General features: G+C 39.4%; 2 protein-coding genes across 5 annotated transcripts; both read left to right on the top strand.

Moving 5' to 3' along the window:
* Window positions 1-240: 240 nt before the first annotated feature.
* Window positions 241-14,772, top strand: nup58 (nucleoporin 58). 4 transcript variants are annotated; one of them, XM_086066335.1, is made up of 14 exons: window positions 241-629; window positions 903-1,057; window positions 1,256-1,297; window positions 2,018-2,293; window positions 2,374-2,542; window positions 3,053-3,118; window positions 4,250-4,424; window positions 4,557-4,636; window positions 4,712-4,830; window positions 4,911-4,993; window positions 5,431-5,632; window positions 12,888-12,971; window positions 13,317-13,415; window positions 13,878-14,772. In XM_086066335.1, the coding sequence occupies exons 1-14, from the start codon at window positions 550-552 to the stop codon at window positions 14,045-14,047; spliced, it is 1,800 nt and encodes a 599-aa protein (XP_085922461.1). In that variant the 5' UTR covers window positions 241-549; the 3' UTR covers window positions 14,048-14,772. The 4 variants fall into 4 exon arrangements, with proteins under 4 accessions (XP_085922461.1, XP_085922463.1, XP_085922462.1 ...); XM_086066337.1 differs by lacking the exon at window positions 13,317-13,415; XM_086066336.1 differs by lacking the exon at window positions 12,888-12,971.
* A 283-nt stretch (window positions 14,773-15,055) lies between these two features.
* ropn1l (rhophilin associated tail protein 1-like) lies at window positions 15,056-22,287 on the top strand. The gene is made up of 6 exons (XM_086066262.1): window positions 15,056-15,203; window positions 15,692-15,824; window positions 16,561-16,684; window positions 17,083-17,244; window positions 17,628-17,803; window positions 21,808-22,287. Exons 2-6 carry the CDS (start codon window positions 15,694-15,696, stop codon window positions 21,887-21,889), a joined length of 675 nt encoding a protein of 224 aa, XP_085922388.1. The 5' UTR covers window positions 15,056-15,203; window positions 15,692-15,693; the 3' UTR covers window positions 21,890-22,287.
* Window positions 22,288-24,489: the final 2,202 nt, after the last annotated feature.

The raw sequence follows: 24,489 nt of genomic DNA on the forward strand, positions 1-24,489 counted from the left end.
TATATATATATATATATATATATATATATATATATATATATATATACTATTGGAAATTAAATCTGAGAGTGATATGACCTGATTTTCGTTGCTACATGTTTACTTATACTTTATTTCGAAATGTAATTATTATTCTTGTTCCGGCTAGAATACAATCTTGTATGACACGTCACGCGTGCTAGGAAAGCGGCATGCTAGGAAATGTAGTTTACCGTAATTTTACCCAAAATGCAATGGCATTTGGTTAGCAGCAGGCGGGGAATAGGAAAATCCACATGCGTGCATTTGTGCTTAGATATTTGTCAGTTTTCGATATGTAGACGCGATACACTTGGCTAAAACATACAAGGAAAATCAATCGAAGTCCAGCGGCTCTGTTTTAAGATAATGGTGTATGTAAAATATATTGTTTTAGGTTAAAATAGTACGGCTCTGGCCCACACGCGGGCATTTGTGCGAAGCTAATTTGCGGGCTATGCTGTGCTGCTCTGCTAATGTTGCGAAAGTACACAGAGTCAGACATTGAAGGTGTTTAATGCTTAAACTGCAATGTCTGGATTTAACTTCGGGACGGGAACACTTGGTTCCACCGCCGCTGGAGGGGGATTTTCATTCGGAACAGCAACCAGGTAATTGAAACACTAGCTAACAGCGTAGCGCAAGTAGACAACATTCGCCCGCACTTGTTTGAGCTGTCTTATAAAATATCAATGACCCATATCACGAGACTTTTACGAATGAAACGTCATTGCGTGTCATTCACTGTCATTAGCTTTTGACATATACTTGATCTATTATTAGAATCTGACCTGACAACGTACACCACTTTAAGTCAGTAAAACGTGATGATTCATCAGCTGACAACTGAAGAGCTTGTACCACTCTGCCATTGTTGTTTGAAGCGCACCTGCGGCTAGTACTGGTGGCTTCTCGTTTGGTAATGCATTGGGTGCTGCCACTACCACCACCAGTACCACCCCATCCCTTGGTCTTGGTGGAGGAAGTCTCTTTGGTCAGAAACCTCAGGGAGGGTTTTCATTCAACACGCCTGCTTCAGGTAAGTCACACCACTGCAAACCCTCTCAAGTGTGGAATGGGAATTGTATTGTTTCCGCTGTATATTGGTCTCTTCATTAAATTTTTTCATTCTCTTAATTGCATTTATTCATTTAGTTATTCTATTTAATTGTGCTGCTGTATTACAATTTAAATGCTACCTGAAGCATGTAAACACATTTGCCGGTATTGATTTCAGGTGTTGCTGCTGCTGCTGCTCCCACTGGTGGACTAACATTAGGTGAGTCAGTTCATTTCAATAGTTAGTTTTAAAAAGTGAAACTTGCATCATCCATTTGTTTACCACACAAAGTGAAATATTTCAAGCCTTTATTGGTTTCAATTTGGATCATTATGGCACCAAGACACAAAAGTGGGTCGCCTTTTGTAATGTTACTGCTGAAATACAGCCTACTGATACGCATACATTTGCTGGCAAAATGTAAAGAAACCCACAAAGCTTTTCTAGTTGATGTATAACAGTGGGATCTTCTCAATCTTGTCTGTGTGTAGTTGCTGTGACTGGCTGCTTGCTTCCATTTATGGAAGTGTGGAAAAAGAAAGCACCCATAAAGACAAAAAGCAATTTTAATTTGTGAAGATAACCTCATAAAGACACTTAGACTCATAAACACTTATATGTGCATCCAACAAAACTCAGTGCAGCTCTATTTACCTGGAGTCATTTCTTGAAAGTGGCCCTGGATCTTTGCCCAGCCTAGCTGATCATGTCATGAGTGGAGAAACTCATTTTTAGCACAGTTATTATGTAACATGTGCAAAATGGCTCACTCACAGGCATATTTTTCAGGCAGATAGCAACATATCACATAGTTGAATTTCACACTTGATGGGTTGACAGGCAATCCACAGACTCAATAATTTCTGCACAAGCCTTTTAATAAAGGTACAATTTAAGGTACAACATTGCAAGAATGACAATTTATTTACATGTGTCCAGGGGCCCCAGCTTCTACACCAGCCTCAACTGGCTTCAGCCTAGCCTTCAACAAACCCACTGGCTCAGCTGCACCGTTCTCCCTCACCGCCGCTGCCACCAGCTCGTCGGCCCCCACTGGGGCAGGGTTAACATTCGGCTCTGTCCTGACGTCGACGGCACCACAGCCGCCTGCGGCGACAGGCTTCGCACTCGGCCTCGGTAGCACGACAACCACAGCATCCGTCGCAACGGTTCCTTCACTGGGCGGGGGTCTCTTTTCCAGTACGGTGGCCACAGGTTAGCAAACTTGTAATGTGACACAAAACATAAGTGTGATTCATAATGTTACATCAGCCCATCTGTTGACTGTATTCCAGGTCTGGGTCAGACCACACTTGGAGGAGGAGGGGGATTAACATTAGGTTCTTTATTAAGCTCTTCAACAGCAGCGACGGCAGCCCCTGCTCCCAGTATTGGCTTGGGTGGGATTGACTTCAGCACCTCTTCTGAGAAGAAGAGTGACATCTCATGTGGAGCCAATGCCCGGTAAGTCTTGTTGATCAGTGCACATACTGTACTGTATTCCCTTATACTGCCGTCGTTATAATAAAACACTATTACAGATTACAGAACTACTATACAATATATAATGAACATTGTCACAGGGAAACCTCCAAAGTCAGTATATTAAACTTTAACCAGTTAGAATGCAAGACTAATGCAAATGTAAAACACCTGCTTCCCATTCACACCTGAGGCCTTGTAATATTAAGGTACCACATGTCACGTTGGGATGTATTTACTTTTTGCCAGGGTTTTAGACATTGACTGTGTTGAGGTATTACAAATTTATATTGATATGCACGCTGTACACTGACTACTTGACATTGTAGCATTGCTTTTTTTCTAGTATTGTACCATAAAGTATTTACAAAAATGTCAAGGGTGTACTTTCATGAGATGCTGTGCATGATATAAAACACTTGATACCTTTCAGTTAATTTACACCCATGTCTTTGTCATGACTGAACATTGTCGTCCTCCTTCTTCTTTAAGGGACAGTAAAGCTTTAAAGGATGAGAACCTACCTCCAGTCATTTGTCAAGATGTTGAGAATTTCCAGTAAGTATGATTTGGAATTGCATCTCGTGCTTTTCAACTCATTCACTCTCAGCCATTTTCACTGAAGCAATCCAATTTGCTCCCGGCTGTTTTACTGGATTTTGATTGATTTTGCAAGGCCCACAGAATATGGTGTTCTATCTTTTTCTGTTTTGCAGCAATTAGCATTAGAATATAGCTAAGCTTCATCATTATTCATAAATCTGCTTAGAATTGTTAGTAACTCTGCCTTCACGTGCTATGGGAAAGATGGACCTTACCACTCTTCTGTTCATGTGATTTTGTTGTCATATCAAAATTGTGTATGCTACGTAATTGTGTAGATTCTAAAATAACCTGCTGTGCTACTGGACGTTAACGCCCTTATAAGTGTTAATACTTCTTGCCATACACAAATCCTTTGGCACTCTCTGCCATGTTGAAACTTGAATAGTTCTCTAAACTCTGAAACTCGAGTACCAAAATAAATTCCCAGTTGTCCAATAGAAAATACGACATGTGGGGGCGTTCACGTGCAATTTTCTACTCGACGTGGTATTTACCATCATTTTGATACCACATGAAGGCATCTTAAATCAGCTTGTTTTCAACATGGCAGTGGTTGATCTCTTCGACTCTGCGGCCACCTGCTGGCCGTTTTTGTAATAACTACCATTGCTTCAACAGTTTTGTGCAGTTGAGAGGCTGCATCAAAGCCTTCTGTATGCTCTAAAATAAAATTAAAAACCTTGTATTAATACGTCTTTGGGACACTTAAAACATTTTAAAAAGTAGGTATTTGGGAGCAAATTAGTTAATTAGTCTCAGACACTGGAGTTTGGTCACATTTTAAACACACACTTCAGGACAAATTAGTTGTTACCCTCTGTTAATAAAATAAAAACTCACAATGGTCGTTTGCAAATTTCTCTATAGAGGGACTATTAATTGTTACCTTGAAATAACTAGAAGCTGCCAAAATTAATATGAAAAATTACTGAAAAGCACACAATTTTATTAATTTTGTCAGTTTCAAATTGTTTCTGTGACAATTGTGGATTTATCTTTCATTAATAAAGTGGTACTAGCATTTTTTTGTCTTATTTAATCAGATTCTTTCTAAAATATGTATTATTTTTTCTTTCTTTCCAGAAAGTTTGTCAAAGAGCAGAAACAGGTTCAGGAAGACATCAGCAGAATGTCGTCTAAGGCAATATCCAAAGTCCAGGATGACATCAAGACCCTCAAGCAGCTTCTGTCAGTCAGTGCCAGTGGCCTGCAGCGTCAGGCTCTGGCCATTGACAAGCTAAAACTGGAGACTGCACAGGTAGCTACAGATTTAGACTGATCACGTTATTAAATCAAACATCTTTCTATGTGCTCAGATTTCAAATGCCAAAACTTCTCTTAATCCTAGAATATTTTCAAATCTTCTTTTCACCCTCCTTTCTCAATTAAGGAGCTGAACAATGCTGACATTGCACTTCATACGCAAAAGACGCCCCTTGGACTTCAACATGAACACACTGCTCCGTCAGAGTACGTAGCCCATCACAATCTCCTTTCAATCTAATTTATGGACAAAATGTGAAACATTTATTTGTTTGTGTTTAGTTATTTCCGTTGCCTGGTTGAGCAGTTTGAGGTGCAACTGCAGCAGTACCGACAGCAGATCGAAGAGCTGGAGAACCACCTGACCACACAGAGTAATGGCTCTCACGTCACCCCTCAGGGTCAGAGGCTTTAAAACTCACAAATAACTTCGTCTGTTGTTTTTATTCTCTAAAATTGTTTTGTTTTGGTAAATCTCCAGACCTGACCATGGCCATGCAGAAGTTGTACCAGACATTTGTTGCCCAGGCTGCCCAGCTCCAGTCTGTCCATGAGAATGTAAAGGTCAGTACAAACTGTGTGAAATGACTGATTCACACTTAAGAGAGGTATCCTTTCATATGTTGGATACTTTTTTTTTTTTTTTTTTCAAGAGAGTCAAAACACTAAGAGAAGAGGTATCCTTTCATATGTTGGATACTTTTTTTTTTTTTTTTCAAGAGAGTCAAAACACTTATCACTCACAATCTGTTCTTTCTTGGTGAATTTAAAATTGTATTATTTTCAAAAGTGTGCTGTATGTGATTAAAGTAAGGCTAAACAACTAACATTAAGTTTGACCATGATATGTAACAGTACTTTTTTCACATACCACTAAGGAGCTTTTCACTTGTGGGTTGAATTCTTGTTGAACCTTGAATCATTCCACTTTTGGAGCATCATTGTATTTAAATTGTTGTCAATAAGGGCAATTTCTGTTGTTTTCTTCATGTATTTTTTAGATCTTGAAGCACCAGTACCTCACCTTCCGCCGGGCCTTTTTGGAGGACTCGACCGACGTCTTTGAGTCCAAACGGGCGTCGAACAGGAAGTGGCAGAGCACGCTGCGCGTTACCACCGGTCCGGCCCCATTCTCAAGTGTGCCAAATGCTGCAGCGGTGGCCATGGCAGCCACACTGACCCAGCAACAGCAGCCAACTCCAGGTCTGACTGCCTACAAGTTTTAGAATGTTCTCACCTAGTTTAGTTTGGAGGGTTGGAAAGAACGCCATTTGTTTAATAAATATACTTTTATTGGTGTAGGAAGAAAAGGAGGAAAACTGAAAGAAAAAAATGTGGTTACAGAGCTGTTGGCTTTTTTACTTATAGGAAATACTAGACAAAAGGGAAAATAGGAAACTGATTGGAACTAGTTTTCTGCCTTACTGTCACATCTCTGACATCACTTTTATGGGCTGCATTCATTTAATTTATCTTATAAGTTTTACTGTACAATATATAGAGGATAATATATTATTGATGGCTTCAGTGGAACTGATGTGACCTTTCCAGAGCCAAAATAATTGGTATGTTACGCAAATGGCCAACGATATAATTATTGAGCGGACATCTCTATTTTGTTTTATGCGCCAAATGAGCCCACCCAGTCAGTATTATTATGAGGATTTTTGCTGTGTGATTGTGGTTGTTTGTCTTGTTGACTAACAATGAGTGAATACGGATGTAAACTCCAGTGTGGCAGCTGCTATAGTTTAAGGTTTCCTTTTAGTTTGTGTTATTGACTACAAGAATGGGTTTAATAAAGCTCTTGATTGTTTCTAGTAGGATCTATTTTCTAAATAACGCCATATAAAATATGGTAGTTCTGATGCATGCCTTTTCTGCTATACAGGGTCCGGCCACTAATAGGCGTCTCTTTAAAAATATAAACTCTAAGAAACACTTATCACTATTACCTTCTATAAATCAAGCAAGGTCTGTTTATTAGTATTAGCCTCACGTCACAAGTCATTAAATTTTCCACTAAATAAATAAAATTGCTGATTGAAACCAACAATGGCCAGCACACACGTTTTAGTGGTAGCACTGGCAGGTTCTTGTTGGATCTGAAACACAACTAACACAATAATAATCTAATACACTATCTTTATACACAGCTGAGCACTTCATAGCACAACTTCACAATTTAACCCACTTTCAGCTTGTTTACTGTGACATCAGGTCACACTAGTGTACACTTTATTGTGAATGAAATGAAGAATCAATCAAGTTGAAGGTTCTAAAGCAATTTTGCACTTAGGACTGTTTGTAAGGGCAGCCGCAGCCTTTATTCATTGGTCAGACACTTGATCAAACCTGGTCGTATAGTTTTCAAATCTTTGCAGCCAAAGTTGATATATTCCAATGAAAAATGTCCTCATCTAATTACAACCAAACTGTTACCCTGATGATGACTGATGTTCAGTGTGAACATTGTCACACCTTTTTAGTGACTGCACTGCAGCATGCGGTTCTCTATAGCACTTTGAGCTCTGCATTGCTCATGTGAAATATTGGAGCCTATTTCTTTACTGTCATGCTGCTCTCTATGGATTGAATAACAACAAAATAAAATATTTTTTATATTTAGCTGTTAACTCAATTTAAATATTTCATGATCCCTGCTAGTGCTAGAACAACCTAAAAATGCTGTCATGTAAATAAACTACATGGCTGACGATAGCAGTGAGCTGGTATTTACTTTTAGAAAAAATATACAGTATTAGGTTAGTATCGACAACATAACACTCTGCCACTGATTTCACACATCTAATATGTGTGAAAGCTTAGTTACAGTACCGTAGTATAAATGAAGAGGGAGGTACTAATCTTGTGTGGGATGAGTCAGTCCATAAATAATGGGACATGTTTTTGGCTCAAAACAAGATATGTTTTAGCTGAATAATTTAATCTTTAATTTTAGGGTATGCCCATCCAAATTGGCTTTTTAAGAGACCAAAAGTTTTGGGACAAGTTACTCATAAGTCAAACATTTATTTTTAATTATTGGTTGCCTATATCTTTTGCAGGCTTCTACTGCAACTATAGTTCTTGCTTGGGTTTTGTTTTCAGCAAGTGAAATACATGCTCAATTGGGTTCAGGTCAGGTGATTGAATTGGCCGTTGCATAACATTCCGCTTCTTTGCCTTAAAAAAAAGTGGTCAGCAGTCGCTTTCTGAATTCTGAAGTATTTTAGGCAATATTTTGTGCTCATATTCAGCCAAACTAATTGTATGGATCTTTGCGGCAAATCATGCTGTGAAAGCAACCAAGGATGAAGTCCATGTGGAAATGTTGCAAAATGACCAAATCAATCACCTGACCTGAATCTGATAGAGCATACATTTTATTTGCGAATGAGAAAACTGAAGGGAAAATCTAACTGACTAATTAAAAAGTGAAGGTTTGATTTCTGATTGTTCATTTCACTTTTGGTCCCCTAAAAAGTAGAATTCCAGTGTATACAAACGGTTATAGTTCTTACACACTGATCACATGAAGTGGATGTAGATAACCTCAAATTAAATCTGTAGGTCTGCAGTTAAAGTATTTTGTGTTCATTTCAAGTTCACTGTGCTGGTGTATCGATGCAAATTGTGTCGATGCCCCTATATTAATTGACTTGAGTCAAGTGTATCCCGTCTTTGTTGGGTTCTGTATAACAGACAAGGAAGTGCCAACCCTTCTCTTGTGATGTCAGGTATCTTCATCTTTGAAGTCGGCATACATGTATTTGCCCTAAAAGCAATATTGCAATTCACTTTACATTGCGACTTTAAAGTTGTCATATTTGAGTCTGTTGTTTAATCGACTTTATTTGGACGATAGGAGTATTCAGTATTTATTGACTTGTGTTTACATGTGGGATGGCATCATGGACAAACAATACTTGTTGATGTGTAGATAGTTGTTAGCTGTGCGATGCTACATGGTGCTGGCCCAAAGCTTCTTCACATTTGTGCCACTACGTATAAGTCAAATGTGCCAAATGACTCAGGACTACAAGTGAAAGCTATTTTCTTGGCTAAATTGTGAAATACTGTTGATCTAGCATTACTTGCTTGAAATTGAGAGAAGTCATGGTTGTGAACGATTGAAACTTCATGTTGAATAATAATTACATTTGGTGGGGGAAGATGCCGGTCCAACCTGGCAGACCCAAACGTATTGTGAGGGTCTGCTGGGAACGTCTTGCAGAATCCCCCGTCAGAAAGAGTTTCAACACCCACCTCCGGCAGAACTTCTCCCTTATCCCCGGAGAGGCGGGGGGACATGAGTCTGAATGGACCATGTTCCGCGCCTCCATTGTTGAGGCAGCTGATCGGAACTGTGGCTGTAAGGTGGTCGGTGCCTGTCGTGGTGGCAATCCCCGACCCGCTGGTGGACACCAGCAGTAAGAGATGCCGTCAAGCTGAACGAGGAGTCCTATCGGTCCCTTTTGGCCTGTGGGACACCGGAGGCAGCTGACTGGTACGGGCTGGCCAAGCAGAACGTGGCTTTGGTGGTCGCTGAGGTAAAAACTCAGGCTTCAGTGAGGTCATGGAAAACGACTTCTGTACGGCTTCGAGGAAATTCTGGTCCACCATACGGCGTCTCACGAGAGGAAAGCAGTGCACCATTATCACTGTGTATAGTAGAGATGAGTTGCTGCTGACGTCGACTCGGGACGTCGTGAGTCGGTGGGGAGAATACTTCGAAGACCTCCTCAATTCCACCGACACGTCTTCCTTTGAGGAAGTATAGTCTGGGGACTCTAAAGGTGGGCTCTCCTATCTCTGGGGTCGAAGTCACTGAGGTGGTTGGAAAGCTCCTCGGTGGCAGGCCCCCGGGGGTGGATGAGATCCGCCCAGAGTTCCTAAAGGCTCTGGATGTTGTGGGGCTTTCGTGGTTGACACGCCTCTACAACATCGCATGAACATCGGGGACAGTGCCTTTGGATTGGCAGACCGGGGTGGTGGGCCCTCTTTTTAAGAAGGGGGACCGGAGGGTGTGTTCCAACTATACAGGGATTACACACTTCTCAGCCTCCCTGGTAAGGACTATTCAGGGGTACTGGAAAGGAGGGTCCGTCGGGAAGTCGAATCTCTGATTCAGGAGGAGCAGTGTGGTTTTCGTCCTGGCCGTGGAAAAGTGGACCAGCTCTACACCCTCTGCAGGAACCCAATAGATGCATGGTTGTTGTGTAGTTGTGGTGAAGGAGGAGCTGAGTCGAAAGGCGAAGCTCTCGATTTACCGGTCTATCTACGTTCCTATGGTCACGAAAGAACAAGATCCTGGATACAATCGGTCGAAATAAGTTTTCTTCGCAGGGTGTCCGGGCTCTCCCTCAGAGCTGGGGTAAGAAGCTCGGTCATCCGGGATTGACTCAGTGTTGATCCGCTACTCCTCCTCCGCGTTGAGCCAGTTGAGGTGGCTCAGGCATCTGGTTTGGATGCCTCCTGGACGCCTCCCTGGAGAGGTGTTCAGGGCATTTCCCACCGGCGGGAGGCCCCGGGGACAACCCAGGACACGCTGGAGAGACTATGTCTCTCGGCTGGCCTGGGAATGCCTTGGGATCCCGTCGGAGGAGCTGGTTGAAGTGGCTGGGGAGAGGGAAATCTGAGCTTCCCTGCTAAAGCTGCAGCCCCCGCGACCCGACCCTGGATAAGCAGTAGATGGATGCGTTGTCTTCATTCTAAATATAAATGGTTGATTCCAGGATCATATTAAATTATCTTCAAATGTTTGAAGCTTGGAATTTGTGTTTTATTATGATCAAGTACCGATAGTCGACATTCGGAAGAGTTAAGTTGTGTCCTGCCACAAACTTCTTTTTTATTTATTTAATTTAATTCTAGGTATCATTTTAACGTGTCTTCCACACTTATATTTGGCTTGACTATTACACTGGTTGTATTAGTGGTAACACTGTTTGGTACTTGAAGTTGAAATCGTTGCTAATTAGAGCATAGTACTTTGGCTCTTTCAGACTGTTCTTATTTTATTATTACTACTACTACTATAGTATTATTACTACCCTCCTCCTCTATGTGGCTTCTTAGAGGCCCGAGTCAACTGACAAGAACTGTTGAGCTCGACACATTTTAAGATGGATGAATGTGCATGAATTACTCCCAACTAATGTGTAAGAAAACACTGATAAAGATTAATCTATTCAGTAGTTTCAACTTCTGGTTAGATAACCTGCAACTACTTCCAAACTAACTTATCACTGACTAATGTTTTTTAAAGAAGTTTACAGTGACTGGCAGCCCTGAAATGCCAAATCCTTGTCTTATCTATCGCTTCAGTGCTTTGACTTGTATTTAAACATATATAACCAATGCCTGTTGATACAGTATATTTAATATATGATATGGTGTGCCTTTTAAACTATATTCAATAACAATGTGATGTTATTTTTGTTTAGTTTTTTAACAGAAGCTAGTTCATTCACTCTGAAATCTTGACTCTTTGGAACTTGTCAAATGCAGTAGCAATTAGTAACCTACTACTACCACCGATTGTTTCAAACTTGTTTGTTTCTTCTGTAAAATGAGTTGCATATTAAATTGACAATAAAAAAAAAATTTAAACAAAGAAATGGTTGTCCTTGTTTATTTTCAGCTGAAGCTAATTTACTATATTTTGATACCAGAGAGAAACAGACAAGTTTTGGAGTGAAAGAACTAGACCCCCCCCCCCCCCCAACTAAAGTAGCCGTACTGTTGATTTCTTTAATCTTAAGCAGCAGTGAAACTTCCAAAGTTGAAAGCCAAAAAACTCAACATCAAAAATCAAAGCTGGAGTTGCGCAATGTCACCTCAAATTTCATCACACTTATCACCTCACTAAATGTCTAACGGAATCTTTTCTATGGCTTTTTAAAGGGGAAGTCAACGCCCCAAATTTTGGGGGACAAAAAGTTCTGTGCAGCCCCACTAGTCTAAATATGGCATTCTAGGTAATATTGCATTAGTAGAATATGAGTTAAGCAGCAAAATCCAACCATTTTTATCCATCTCAGGGGGCAGCCGTTTTGCCACTCGCTGTCGACTGACATCAATGTTGCTCAGGTAACATCCAATCACAGCGCAGCTTCAGAAAACAGGTAAGCTGTGATTGGTCGCTGCCTGATCCTTGAGCAACATTGACGCCATCTTCAGTCGACACAGCAAGTGGCAAAATGGCCGCCCCCTTAGATGGATAAAAATGGCTGGATTTTGCTTTATAACTCATAATCCACAAATGTAATATTAATCAGAATGGCATGTTTAGACTAGTGAGGTGACATGTAACATTGTCAAGAAATGTTTAAGGTTGAATTCCCCTTTGAGGGATTTTTTCATGAGATGCCACCACGGTAGGGGTAATGGTGACATACCTTCTCAGTATTATGTATCAAATACATGCAAATTGTTTTGATGAGAGCATAATGGCTATTGTTAATTACCAGAAGCTTGCTAAACAGCACATTTGTTTACTGTAGCCTAGACCAATGAGGCATCGTCATTTGCTTATCAATGCCACAATGCTAAAAAAAAATTACTTAAAAATCACCTGTAAAGATTGATGTTTTGAAATTGGTACATGTAAACCAGTGTATTGGTTTAGGGTCAGTGGTTCTTAACCTTGTTGGAGGTACTGAACACCTCCAGTTTCATATGCGTATTCACTGAACCCGCTGTTATTGAAAAATCTAATGATTGTTTTTTTGCCTCAAATTCAATTTACTGGTGAACAAAACAGAGTAGCCTTTTCATCGAATCTGGCACTCTTCAACTTGAATTCAGTAAGCGTTGTCCTCCATGCAGCTGAAGGAAATGTTCCTTTCGTTTTGCTCGATAGCTGGTTGTGCTGGACTAGAATTGCTCAACTTGGCTTTGCAAATCATGCAGTTAGGACTCTGATTCTATTTATAGAGCATTTTAAAACAAGCACCGCTGTTTTCTTAAGAAGCAACCCAGAAGCAACAGAAATAATGAAAACAGCAGAGGCCCCAGAATTTAACCCTGTGTAACACCATACGTTCCATTTGCATGTATTTGTCCGACGACTTTTTTTTTTCTCAACAAGGGATTGCAATAAATAAATAAATCACACGACGTACCATCCATCACAACAGTCACAATTCGACTACTGAGTCGAGTGTGTCACATGACCTCTGCCCAACCCCTGGGGCTTCAGTCGAACCCAGGTTAAAAACGACTAATTTAGGTTCAACTTTGGAGGTTTCACTCTGTATACATAAATCATGCAAACTATACTTTGAAATTCTGCTTTTTACCTCAAAAACAGAACACGAGTGTTTTTTTGTTTATCATCTGTGGCCAATTTTATAGAGTATTTTTGTATTATCAATCTGGTAAGTAGGGGAAGCCGCTCTGCTATAGGAAAGGATACTTTCAAAGGAGTAAAGAATGTCTTCGTGTGCCATAGGGAACCAAGCATCCTTGGGAGGAGGGTTTGGCAACCCCTTTGCCACAGCAGTGGGTACTAGTTTGGGCTCGACCACTTTGGGAGGTATTGCCTTAGCTTGTTTTTGTTTTATCACTTTCGCCTTGGTGTATGTATATATGTGCGTTCATACCACCAGAGAGCTACCCCCATTTTTTTTCAGCTTTGGACTATCCGCTATTCTAAAAGCATGCCCCATACAAAACACAAACCCAGTAACCTAAAATGGAATGTGGTCTGAATGCACACCAAGTGGAGTCTGTGAAGTTCCCTTTTCCTCCCTTTGGCATGTGCTTTGCCATGAATGCTTTGTGCTTTCAATGCAGTCCACGCTAGCTTGTGCAGGCTCACCAAGTCCAAGCCGTGCTCCAGGGTTTGACTCATGACTGCCGTTGTCTCACTCTCCCACAGGTTTTGGTGCAGGGCCAGGATTTGGTGGGGTGGGGACTGGGGGTTCTTCTTTTGCCTTCGCCACCACCACTAAGCCCACAGGAGGCAGTCTGAGTGCAGGTACATGTGGACTGTGACTCCTCATGCATGATTCGCTAGCATGAAGGAATTCAGGCTGTGTGTATGTATCTATTTTATTGAGGAAAATGCTTGAATTTAATTGTTTGTGAAGGCCGGGCTTGACCTTTGGATAAAAGGCTTTAATTATTAGGAGCAACATTAGTTAAAAAACGAAATTAAAAGGAGTAAAAAAAATTAAATCGCAAGTGCTTCGTGAAGCTTCATTTTCACAAAGGCTAAATTGTTAACCTCCTGCTAAAGAAGAACCCACAATTGTCACCAAAATAATTAGACTAAAGTGTAACACTGTACCTTCTGTGAAACATGGCATGAAGGAGGCTTGGTTATGATCTAGGGCTGCTTTTCTGCATTTGCTACAGGTTGTCTTTAAAATCTGCAGGGTACAATGACATCACAACTTTTTTTTTTCTTAACTTACTATTTTCTGTGTGCTTTTTGCAGGTTTTGGTGGTACCAACACCTCAGGCTTTAACTTCAGCAACCCTGGCATCAACCCCTCAGCCGGTCTCACCTTTGGGGTGTCCAACCCGCCAACTGCCGGCTTCGGCACCGGGGCGCCACTGCTGCAGCTCAAGAAGCCCCCTGCCGGTAATAAACGGGGCAAAAGATAGAAAAAGCAAGACAAGACCCGAAAAAGTTTGTGATTGAGCAGTTGTCAAGTTTGGACTTTGTAGCTTTTTTTTTTTTTTGCCTGATTTCCCAAAAAGCATACATGCAATGGACAAACTTTAGGGATGTATTCGAACTGGAAATTGGTCTGGGATTTCCTGTGCTTTATGATTGTCCACTGCCTTCCATTCCATAACTGCAATCCGCTGTCTAATGGGTCTGCTTGGTATCAAATGTGACACATTTGGAATCCCCATTTTAAGGAAAATAACATTATTATTATTATAAAGCATTGTGTATGATGTAGGACCAAATCCATTGTTGACTTAAGGGAAGGTCAGCTTTGATTAACTGAGTTCTTGCCACTTAAGAGGCATACTTTTATTTTTATAACAAGAGGAGACTAAAAAGCAAAAAGTATCCTGATAGTGAATCTTAAGAACTTTTTTTGTTTTTTGTTTAGGCATACCAATTTATAATTTCAGTGATGTGCAGTGTATCTCAAGATAATTAAAATCTTTAGAGATGCACTGTTTAAGTTTTCATGTGAAACTTTTGTCTTATGACCGCTTACGTGCATGTGTACAATTGAAAGTGATTTTCTCTGTTGACGATCTTTTTGGTCGATTCTGTCCACGATTACTGGTTGTTGTAGTTTTATTTTCCAATCACTATCTGTATGACTATTTTCAAAAAAAGTTGTTTGATAATAAACTTTCATATATGATGTTTTGCCTGTTTGCAGCATCACTTCAATAAATGTTGGCAAGAACAGAATTAAGTTTATAATTGATTCATCAAAATTGTTTACTTTTCTTTGCTTTTAATACACCAAATAACACAATGTGTGTATATATATATATATATTTATATATATATTTTTTAACTGCAATATGCTTGCATGATCGGGTAAAACAAATGAATTTTACACTGAGTTGGAGATTTATTTGCAAGATGCAGTACTCACCGTACCAGCAGGATGCGACATTGTGCCGAGTTTATGTTGACAAGCGCCTCCTTCGAAGAGGACGGCATGCCCCGTCGCTAGGCAACCATGCTGCAAATGAAGACTTGGCTGGGCTAGCCAAAACTCGATTCAAGAGTTTACAAACCTTTTGTTGTTTTCTTGTCAACATTTCCCAGTCAATAACAGCCCAGGTAATATGTCCTCGCCAATATTTAGCAAATCGAAACGTTTAGTCTTGTTGTAACCCTTCAAGTACCTACCGTTAATAGAACACAATTAAGTCTTCTTTTTTTAAACTCGTGGTCTTCAAAATGCTAATAGTCCGCATGTTTCTTTGCTCAACGAATTCCTTTTAAAAGTCGTCGACGGCTTAAGTTTGTTAAGCCGGCTGCTTATTATCAATCACTAGTTGATCAAGATGAGTAGACGTGTACGTGACATCACCGACGAGGTATTGCTAATCAAGGTGTTCGTGATATTGATTAAAAGTATTTCGTTACGTAACGAGACATCCACCTGCATGCCTACTAACATACTTACTTACCTGATGCCAATGCTAATCATTTCAATTGTACCCAGTGTAGCAGCACGAAACTTTCAGTAAGTCATGAATGAACGGTAGGTAGAGTGAATTAATTGTTTAGCTCGTCGTGATAGCCACATTTGAATGTGTTTGCAGCCATGCCTCCTCCAGAGACCATGTTCTGCTCCCAGCAAATCAACATCCCGACGGGACTGCCGGAAGTCCTCAAGAACTTCACAAAAGCAGCCATCCGAACTCAGCCCAAAGATCTGCTGGTGTGGTCGGCAGCGTAAGTTCATCTTAGATGCTCTGTAAATTGTGTGTTTGATAATAGTGTGTCCCTGTATGCAGCATCATTGCACAAAAAAAGTCCCTTTTGACATGTGCGTCTCTTCATATTTGCATTGATTGGCTTTAATTGGATCCCACGAGCTTCTTTGTTATGCCTGGCTTCCCTCACAAAGGAAAGATCTAGAAGGAATATAAATGAGTATGTCTAACCACTCTGGTGGTCTAGTACTGGCCAACGTTGTATTTAAAAAGAAAAGTGTTCTGGTGTTTTTGATGCATGACGAGTTTTTTAATTCATATATTTTAATTCATACCAAAATGGAAATCATAGTTTACTATAGTAGTGTATATGTAGTTTAGTTCATATTTTTTGTATTATTGTGTCTGGCCTCAATAAATGGAATTTGGTCTCAGTTGGAAAAAAATCTTGGTGGTCGGGTCCTTTTAAGATTTGAACTTGAGTCCTCTGGCAGACAAAATCTGCCCATCCTTATCTTTGTGCCAATTTTTATTCTTCACAAAGTGTCTTTGAGCATTAAGTAAAATGCTATCCGAATCTGATTAATATATAATAATACTCATAATCGGATTGACCAGATCCAATGCAATCAAACAACTGCAAAATAAGATGACAGTAAATTATGTAAAGTATAGCTGGCAAAAGTCCAGTATTTATGATTTTTCTGAGCGATATTTTTAAATTCTTGTGCTTATCCCATGTCCATTTTTGACAGTTACTTCGAGGCATTGGCTAAAGGAGAGACTCTGCCAGTTAAGGAGAGGCTAGAGTTGAATTATGGCAACCAGAATAAAGATGCTATGCTGACTCCAGGTCTGCTAAAGACTCTTCATAAACAGGTACTTTCATATTGGTATGTCTAACAATGCACAGATAAACGTGTTGGTCTTTACATTTTTAAGAAGGAAAAAATATTTTTCTGAGAGTGTATTTATTAGTTGTGTAATTTTACTGAGCATATTTCTGTTTTTCTATATGTTGTTCCTTTCTTCAAAATAAAATAAAGTACTATGATAGTTTTTTTAAATTAACACTAATTAATAGTTTTGTTGTTTTTTAGTGAATGAATAAAAAACCTTCTAACACTAATTATATACTGTTTGGTCTCTCCCAATATAAGCCAAAACCGCATCAGATAATCCTCAACAAGCAGTTTCCGTAGTCCCAAAATGCATTTCTGCTGCTTATTATAAATCATATTTTTTCATGTGTATACTTTATATCTTTCACTGTATAGCTGTCTACTGCAGAAACATGCGGCAGAGAGTCATTGCAGGACAAATGGAAGGCTTTGTGTCTGCCCATGGAACAGCTGGAGAACATGCTGATACTGGGCAACTTCAGCATGGAAATCAACTGGATGGAGTTTTTCGCACTGGGCTGCAGTGCCCTGGGAGATGTAAGATTTCTGTTATACCTTTGGTGACATTATCTTTATATTTTAGCTCTCAGTGATTTACGTAAATACATTTACATATAGTTTGGCATGAAAAAGCTACATTGCAGGGGATTGGACAGAGGTGGCACAGTAGCTCATTTGGAGTCATGGGAAGGCATTCACGGGCAATGACCCCACATGACACCAACACTGAGTGACAGTAAATTTCAAGCATGAAGAACTCTTGCGAATGATGTGCTCAATGCCCGTCGAGCCGGAAAAAAGATGATGAAGTAACTGCAATTCTGCGTTTTGACCACAGGAGGACAGTCAAGCTCTGTATCCCCCATGCTTTGTCGTGTATGTGTGTTCCAACGTGCTGTATCTGCTGTGTCTTCTCCAAGTCTCTCAAGACCTCCCTCAAGGTCGCCTGTGAGATCCTGACGGAAGACGAGCAGGGGGGTGCTGCAAGGATCCCCTTTGAGATATTTTCATTGCTGTGCAAATACCTGGCTAGCCTGGACACAGAAATGCCGCAGGGCCATATTGACGTCTTCCTCACTAGCCTGGAGCCACAAGTGTAGGTTCATTCTGATCTTTTTGCATGATGTGTATAACTTCCCGTTGGAATTATCTCAAGGTTCATAGGGTCACATGATACAGTGAAAACATGAAAGTAAAACGTCCCAAGAGTCGAATAAATGTTCTGGAAATATGTCTCAAAAGTTCAATGCTAACTTGTTACCTCAATGAAGACAAATTACAGCAAATTTACGATAAATGTTCTGCCCTAACACACCGAGCCGATTAAGCATGCTTATCTATTTCACAACCTGACAACTGAGAACATTCTGACCTTTGTTTGGTCCAGTCGCTTTGGGAGTGGAGCCAGGTGCTGCTGCCTCAGATGGCATTGTGAGATAGTGCCCTGACATGTCGCTTTTTCTGTCCTAAGAGCAGGAAGCAGAACAGAATTGTGTTTTGGAGTTTCTACATCAGCAGGAAAGGTTCATAAAAATAAAAGACTCAACAAAATGACAAGGTTCTAATAGTGAATTGACCTAGTGGCGCCAGTGTCCTTCAAGCATTTTATCTCAAATTGCTCCCAATTACGGGTTAGCATTGTCAGGCCTAGCAGGGCTTCATTCACCATTGCTCTGCTTTTAGTCAAGTTTGAGCCTTTTAATGAGTAGCAAGAGTGTGATCTAGTTCATCATCATACACACAGACCACCTAGCAGCGAGCTCGGGTCTGCAACCCCCAGTTCTGGAGCCACATGTGGCTTTTTAGTCCCTCCCTTGTGGATGTCTAAAAAAATAAAAAATGAATAAACTAGTACATACTACTAGTATTTTTTTACATATTTATTTTTATTTTATTGTTTTTAGATACAATATATTTTTTAATGATTTAGATAAAGAATGTCAGCGTCCACATTTATAATTTAGTTGTCAGAAAGAGACAAAAGGTAGATTTTTAATGACCTAAAAATGTCCGAAAACAAAAGACATCTCGAAAATTTTCTTAAAATATACTCAAAATAGCCAAAAATTCCAATATTTTTTTTTTTAAAGAAAAAAACGAAAACTTAAAAAGTAATTTAAAAATACTACTACTATTACTAATAATAATAATACATTTTATTTATAGGTGCTTTTCTGGACACTCAAGGTCACCTTACAACAACAGTTAAAACAAATACAATGGTAAGAACAAAATAAGGTAAAATAAAATTAAAATAAGAAAAGATGAAGCAGTCAGTCAGAGAGAGTAGGCTTGTCTAAACAGATGAGTTTTGAAATGGGTTATTGAGTCTATGTTATGGAGGTCAGCGAGGAGAGTGTTTCAGAGCAAGGCGGGCAGTTGGGACAGTGAGGAGAGAGGACGAGGAACGAAGAGAGCGGGCAGGTGAGGCAATGTGGATAAGGTTGTTAGGTATGGATCGGCGAGGTTGTGGATGGCTTTGAATGTGAGGAGCAGGATTTTATATTGGATGTGGTGTGTGCTGGGGAGCCAGTGGAGCTGTTGGAGGACAGGTGTGATGTGGTTTATGGAGGGTGTGTGTGTGATGCGAGCGGCTGAGTTTTGGACCAGTTGAAGTTTATGGAGGTTTCTTTTAGGGAGACCGAGCAGGAGGAAGTTGCAGTAATCGAGTCGGGAGAAATGGAGAAGTTGTTTATTTTATTTAGGATAGATTTGGTGCTGATGAGCAGTAGTTCAGTTTTATTGCTGTTTAATTTGAGGAGGTTTGCGGTGAACCATGTTTTTAATTCCTGGAGGCAGTTGGTTAGGGAGGATGGTGGGAGTGTGGAGTTTCGTTTGCTGGAGATGTAGAGGTGGGTGTCATCCACGTAGCAGTGAAAGTGAATGTGATGTTTCCTGAAGATGTGACCAAGAGGGAGAAGGTAGATTAGGAACAGCAAGGGGCCAAGGATAGAACCCTGAGGAACACCTGAAGTGACGGGAAAGGGGCGAGATCTAAAACATTTGAGCTGGATAAACTGGGTGCGGTTGGAAAGATAGCGGAACCAGGAGAGGGGGGTGCTGGTGATACCAATGGAGGAGAGTCTGTCGAGGAGGATGGAGTGAGAGATGGTGTCAAAGGCTGCACTGAGATCAAGCAGGAGGAGGATGGAGAGTGAACCAGAGTCAGCAGAGAGAAGGAGGTCATTGGAGATTTGGAGAAACTCATCTGTTGAAGAAATACTATCAGCACTGGGAAGGTTGTTGATAACTGATACAAGATTGTCCGGGTTAATGTCCTTGATTTAACAGTTAGATGGTAATAATCCTGTGCAGTAGACTAAATCCAAAATATGTCCTTTATTGTGTGTGGGGAAGTTGACAAATTGTTGAAAACCCAAACTGTCCAAACAGGAGGTGAGTGAGTTATTGATATTGTCCATGTGAATATTAAAATCTCCCAGCAGAATCACATTTGATGAGAGTGTACATAGATGAGTGAGGAATGTAGTAATGTCGGTGATAAAATCCTTGTTTTGTTTGGGTGGTCGGTAGATGGTGGCAATAAGTGTGGGAATTGATCCAGAGAACTGCAAAACTGTAGCTTCAAAGGATAAAAAAAAAAAAAGCAGGCACATTTATGGGCGCAAATGTCCAGTTATCCCGTAATATCATCGCGAGACCACCTCCTTTCCCAGTCATGCGGGGTACAGCATGGTAAACGGAGCCCGGTGGAGTAGCTTCATTGAGAGTACCGAAGTCGTTAGGTTGCTGCCAGGTCTGTTAGACACAAAATGTCAAACTCATGGTCTGTCAGGAGGTCTTGTACGAGCTGGCCCTTACTCCTAAAAGTCCCAAAACAAAAGGTGAAATCCTAAAAATTACCATGAAATGTTCTGAAATTGCCAAAAATGTCAATTTGACAGAAAGGCAGACAATTCTATAAATGTATGAAAAATGACCCAAAAATATATATGGAAGACAAAACAAGAAAATGAATGTCTACATATTGGATGCTGCATATTTTTCTGTTATTGTGCAGCTTTAATTAGCTCGGACCCTCAGTACAGTAGATTAACACTAACACAATGTTTTCTTCATCAACAATTTTTTATTAATTTTTTTATTTGGCCTAAAATGACTCTCTTGACAGGAAAGGTTGCTGACCGTGTGTTTCTAAAAACAAAAAAAACATAAACAGATATTCCTCCTAATAAGAGATTGTTTTGGTACAAGAACTTTGCCAAAACCCAAGACTTATACAGTCAAGTCTCCATTGTTTTCAATTTTTTAGGAAACATGACGTCATTGCAAAGATGTCAGCAGTTTAGGAATCTCAACTTGCTATTGCACAACAAACCGCCACCATTTTTTTTTTTAACTGCACAGCTCCAGAAAAATGACAAATGTGGCAATGTAGTGCAAAATAGAAGACAAGCGAGCGGACACAAAAAACCTCCTTATGGAGCTCTGCCTGTTGTGCAACACGTTACGAAACAGCATGATTGAGGCTGTTCTGTATGGAGGTTGTTGCAGCCACTTTAATGGCTGCAACGGCATTGTTAGACGTTTACACATTGGAACATTTTATTTCGGAAGCTCTGATGTGTTGTAAATTCTGAATAACTTCCCCAAGGAAATCATTTTAAGTGAATTAATTTGTTCCAGGCTCTTACTGATTTTTCCAGGATATTATTTTTGAAGTATTGACAATTCTTAACTTTGGGTGAAGTAAACTTGTACTTTTTAATTGTGTTGATTTTGCTATATTTGCAATTATATTTCATCATCTACAGTAGGTTATGTGTGTAAACTGGAATGGGATGCGCTCTAGGTTCTTAGACACATTAAATGGTAACATGAGTTTGAATGTGACTAGCCACATCTTGGGTGTGCACACTTATGTGACCACATAATCAGTGCTTTGTGTTTTCTTTTACCTCTCAAATATAATTTTTCTATTGAGTTGTAATGGCTAATGTAAAGTTTTGAAACAATTCATATTGGCCTCATATTTTTTGACATCACAAAAACCTTGTAGTAAACAGGTGTGTAGACTTTTCCTATCCACTGTACATGTATAATGGTGTAATATATAATAAGTGTTGTGTTCTGTTGCAGGAAAGTACAGCACGGCCTTATCAAACCTCTTGACTTCATCCATCGGGAGGATATGAACCCGCCCAGTGAGTCATCGGACTAAAGTTGAGCAAAACACTATAGGAGTAATTTAGTTTGGGGGGGGGGGGGTACATTGCAGAACTTCATCTGCAAGCTTACAAGAGGCAACCACTGCTGTGATTAGTAGTTTTCAGTCAAGCACAACCCCTCCCCCTCCCACCCTCTAATCCTATTGATGTACCAATGACGTCATCATCCTGGCATATGAGAAGATGCTTAATTAATCACTGAGACAACATTTATTCAACATTTAATCACTAATTTCCACAAATTGAAAAACTCTATTGAGCTGTTGACATGCGTGTTGTCATTCACGTTCATGTCTACACAGAGCTTTGTGTGTTTGCACATGTATAATAATATCTATTTATTATTATTCATCCAGCTTTAGGAAGATAACAATAAATGAAGCTATTTGTATGGGCTGTATTTGGGAATTGCTTTGACACACATGATCAAACATCACTCTAAAAACATGATTAAGGGTCATTGTGAGATGATTACAATTGTTGGTGGATTACCACCAGTGACTATTAAATTCGTCCTTCAGCTAACAGCTAAATTGAATTAAATGTTTATCCTTAGCTTCTCATGCATCTTGAAATAATCAGCAGCTTAATTATTGTCTTCACTATTAAAGAAAAACAACATTTATAATAGAAACACCAAAGATACGAACGAGTCCGTTGCCATTTTGCCATTTGTGTGCACGTATATGTTCGCATTCACGCCTGAGCGGGGGACTCACAGGGAGATCTTTGTGAGCCTTTAGGTATGTAGCAGAAGAGACCACAGGGTGGGTGGGCTGTTTTGGGTTGAGGATTACATGTTTCAAATTCATTAGCAAAATGAAGTATTAAGTATCTACTGTATGTAAACATTTTGAGGAAGCTGTACAAAGAAACATGCACTCCTGTCCATGCCCAAATCCATCCAAATTGTTCCAATTTTAAAACATAAATTTTCATACACAACAGTGAAAAGCTAGTTAATTTGTTCTTGGCTAAAACTGTCACCCTCATTAACTCATTCACTGCCATTGACGGCTATAAACGTCAAAAATTCATTTAAACTATTTCTATTACTTCCAATTTTTTTCTCTCCACTTTTGTTAACAAGAGTATGAAAACCTAGACATAAAAAAAAAAAAAAAATATATATATATATTTTAAGAAAAGATTATTAAAAATTAGGGGCGTCAGGCGATTAAAATTTGTAATTGTAATTAATCGCATGACTTCAATAGTTAACTCGTGATAAATCAAAAAATGTATATCTGTTCTAAATGCACAATAATCTTCTTCTAGGTTTTCATACTCTTGTTAATAAAAGTGAAAAAAAAAAGTTAAATAGAAAAAGTTCAAATGATTTTTTTACGTCTATAGCCGTCAATGGTAGTGAATGAGTTAAAATAAACTTTAATCGACACACAATTTTTTAGAAGAATTTTAGCATTCTGGCTGTCATAAAAGAGTAAAGTCAAAGCAATTAACCATTTAGCAATATGCTATTCCAATTGATTTGAAGATCAATTCATTGTATTGATTATATTGTACTAAGCAGCCAGACCATTTCGTGTGTCGCAATTCCATCTATTTCTGTTTATCATGACATTTTCTCTCTTTGCCGTTACTGGCACACTTCTGTGATGGCATCACGAGCAACTCAACAAATAGAAGAAAAGTATCCATGTCTGCATGATGTTGATTGTTTGAACTCTACATTTTGTTTTAATTGAACTCCTAGGGGCCTTTTAAACACAAAATATCAACATGGTACTCCAAAAACACTGAAGCACAACTTTGGATTATAAATAAATTATCCATTAGACTTGACAATGTGAATCAACTACCCAAAGATGTTACTTATTGTACTTGTGTCCATATATGATCATAAATTGTTTATGCAAATACAACTGCTTGTGTGACTTTGAGGCTCTTGTCCCAAAAGAGCCTGTTGTTAGGCCCCCATAATTAAACTACAACTTCCCATTTATGGTTAGTTCGTAAATGGGCCAGAAAGTACAGTTTTGTTTGTCCACAAAGAAGAGCCACGCGAGACAGCCATCACATTTTACAGCCCTCTGTGGCCCTCTGAATCATCGACCAAGTGACTTTGGTTTGCTTTGATTGTACATGAGAACAAAAAATGGACTGTGAAATTGATGGTGTGGCTAAAATTGTGTTAATTGCTACTTATGCAGGTCCCAGCATGTGTATGAAAACATGTTTTCTTCCATGCACTTTTTTTTCTTTTCGTAAACCAGGCAGTGTTTTATGTCACTTTGGAACTTTAGGGAAGTGGCAGTATTTATTTATTTTTAACTATTTTTGTTTTTACATTGTAAAATTAAATTGTATGTGACTCACATTTTCTGGAAACTAAAAGTATATAAAAATAAAAAATATTAACAAGCTTGTTTTTTTAAAATCTTTATTGCCTATCAAGTGTGAAAAAAAAATTATGACTGCAACTATCGATTATTTTAAAAATGGCATTAGAACAGGAGTGTGTAGACTTTTTTTTTTACAACCACTTACAAGCTACCTAATGCACACCAACTGGACAGTTGATTAAGCAATTATGATGGGTTTCCACATACACATGTAGACAAACATCTCA

Source organism: Leptonotus elevatus, chromosome 21 (genome assembly GCF_054856555.1).
Source record: "Leptonotus elevatus isolate MCC_2025b chromosome 21, RoL_Lele_1.0, whole genome shotgun sequence".
Classification (NCBI taxonomy): Eukaryota; Metazoa; Chordata; class Actinopteri; order Syngnathiformes; family Syngnathidae; genus Leptonotus; species Leptonotus elevatus.

Coding starts and splice junctions, on each gene's coding strand:
- nup58 (XM_086066335.1), top strand. CDS start 550: ATGTCTGGATTTAACTTCGGGACGGGAACACTTGGTTCCACCGCCGCT. Junction 630..902: donor TCATTCGGAACAGCAACCAG/GTAATTGAAACA, acceptor TGTTGTTTGAAG/CGCACCTGCGGCTAGTACTG. Junction 4,994..5,430: donor CTGTCCATGAGAATGTAAAG/GTCAGTACAAAC, acceptor TGTATTTTTTAG/ATCTTGAAGCACCAGTACCT.
- ropn1l (XM_086066262.1), top strand. CDS start 15,694: ATGCCTCCTCCAGAGACCATGTTCTGCTCCCAGCAAATCAACATCCCG. Junction 15,825..16,560: donor CTGCTGGTGTGGTCGGCAGC/GTAAGTTCATCT, acceptor CATTTTTGACAG/TTACTTCGAGGCATTGGCTA. Junction 16,685..17,082: donor TAAAGACTCTTCATAAACAG/GTACTTTCATAT, acceptor TTCACTGTATAG/CTGTCTACTGCAGAAACATG.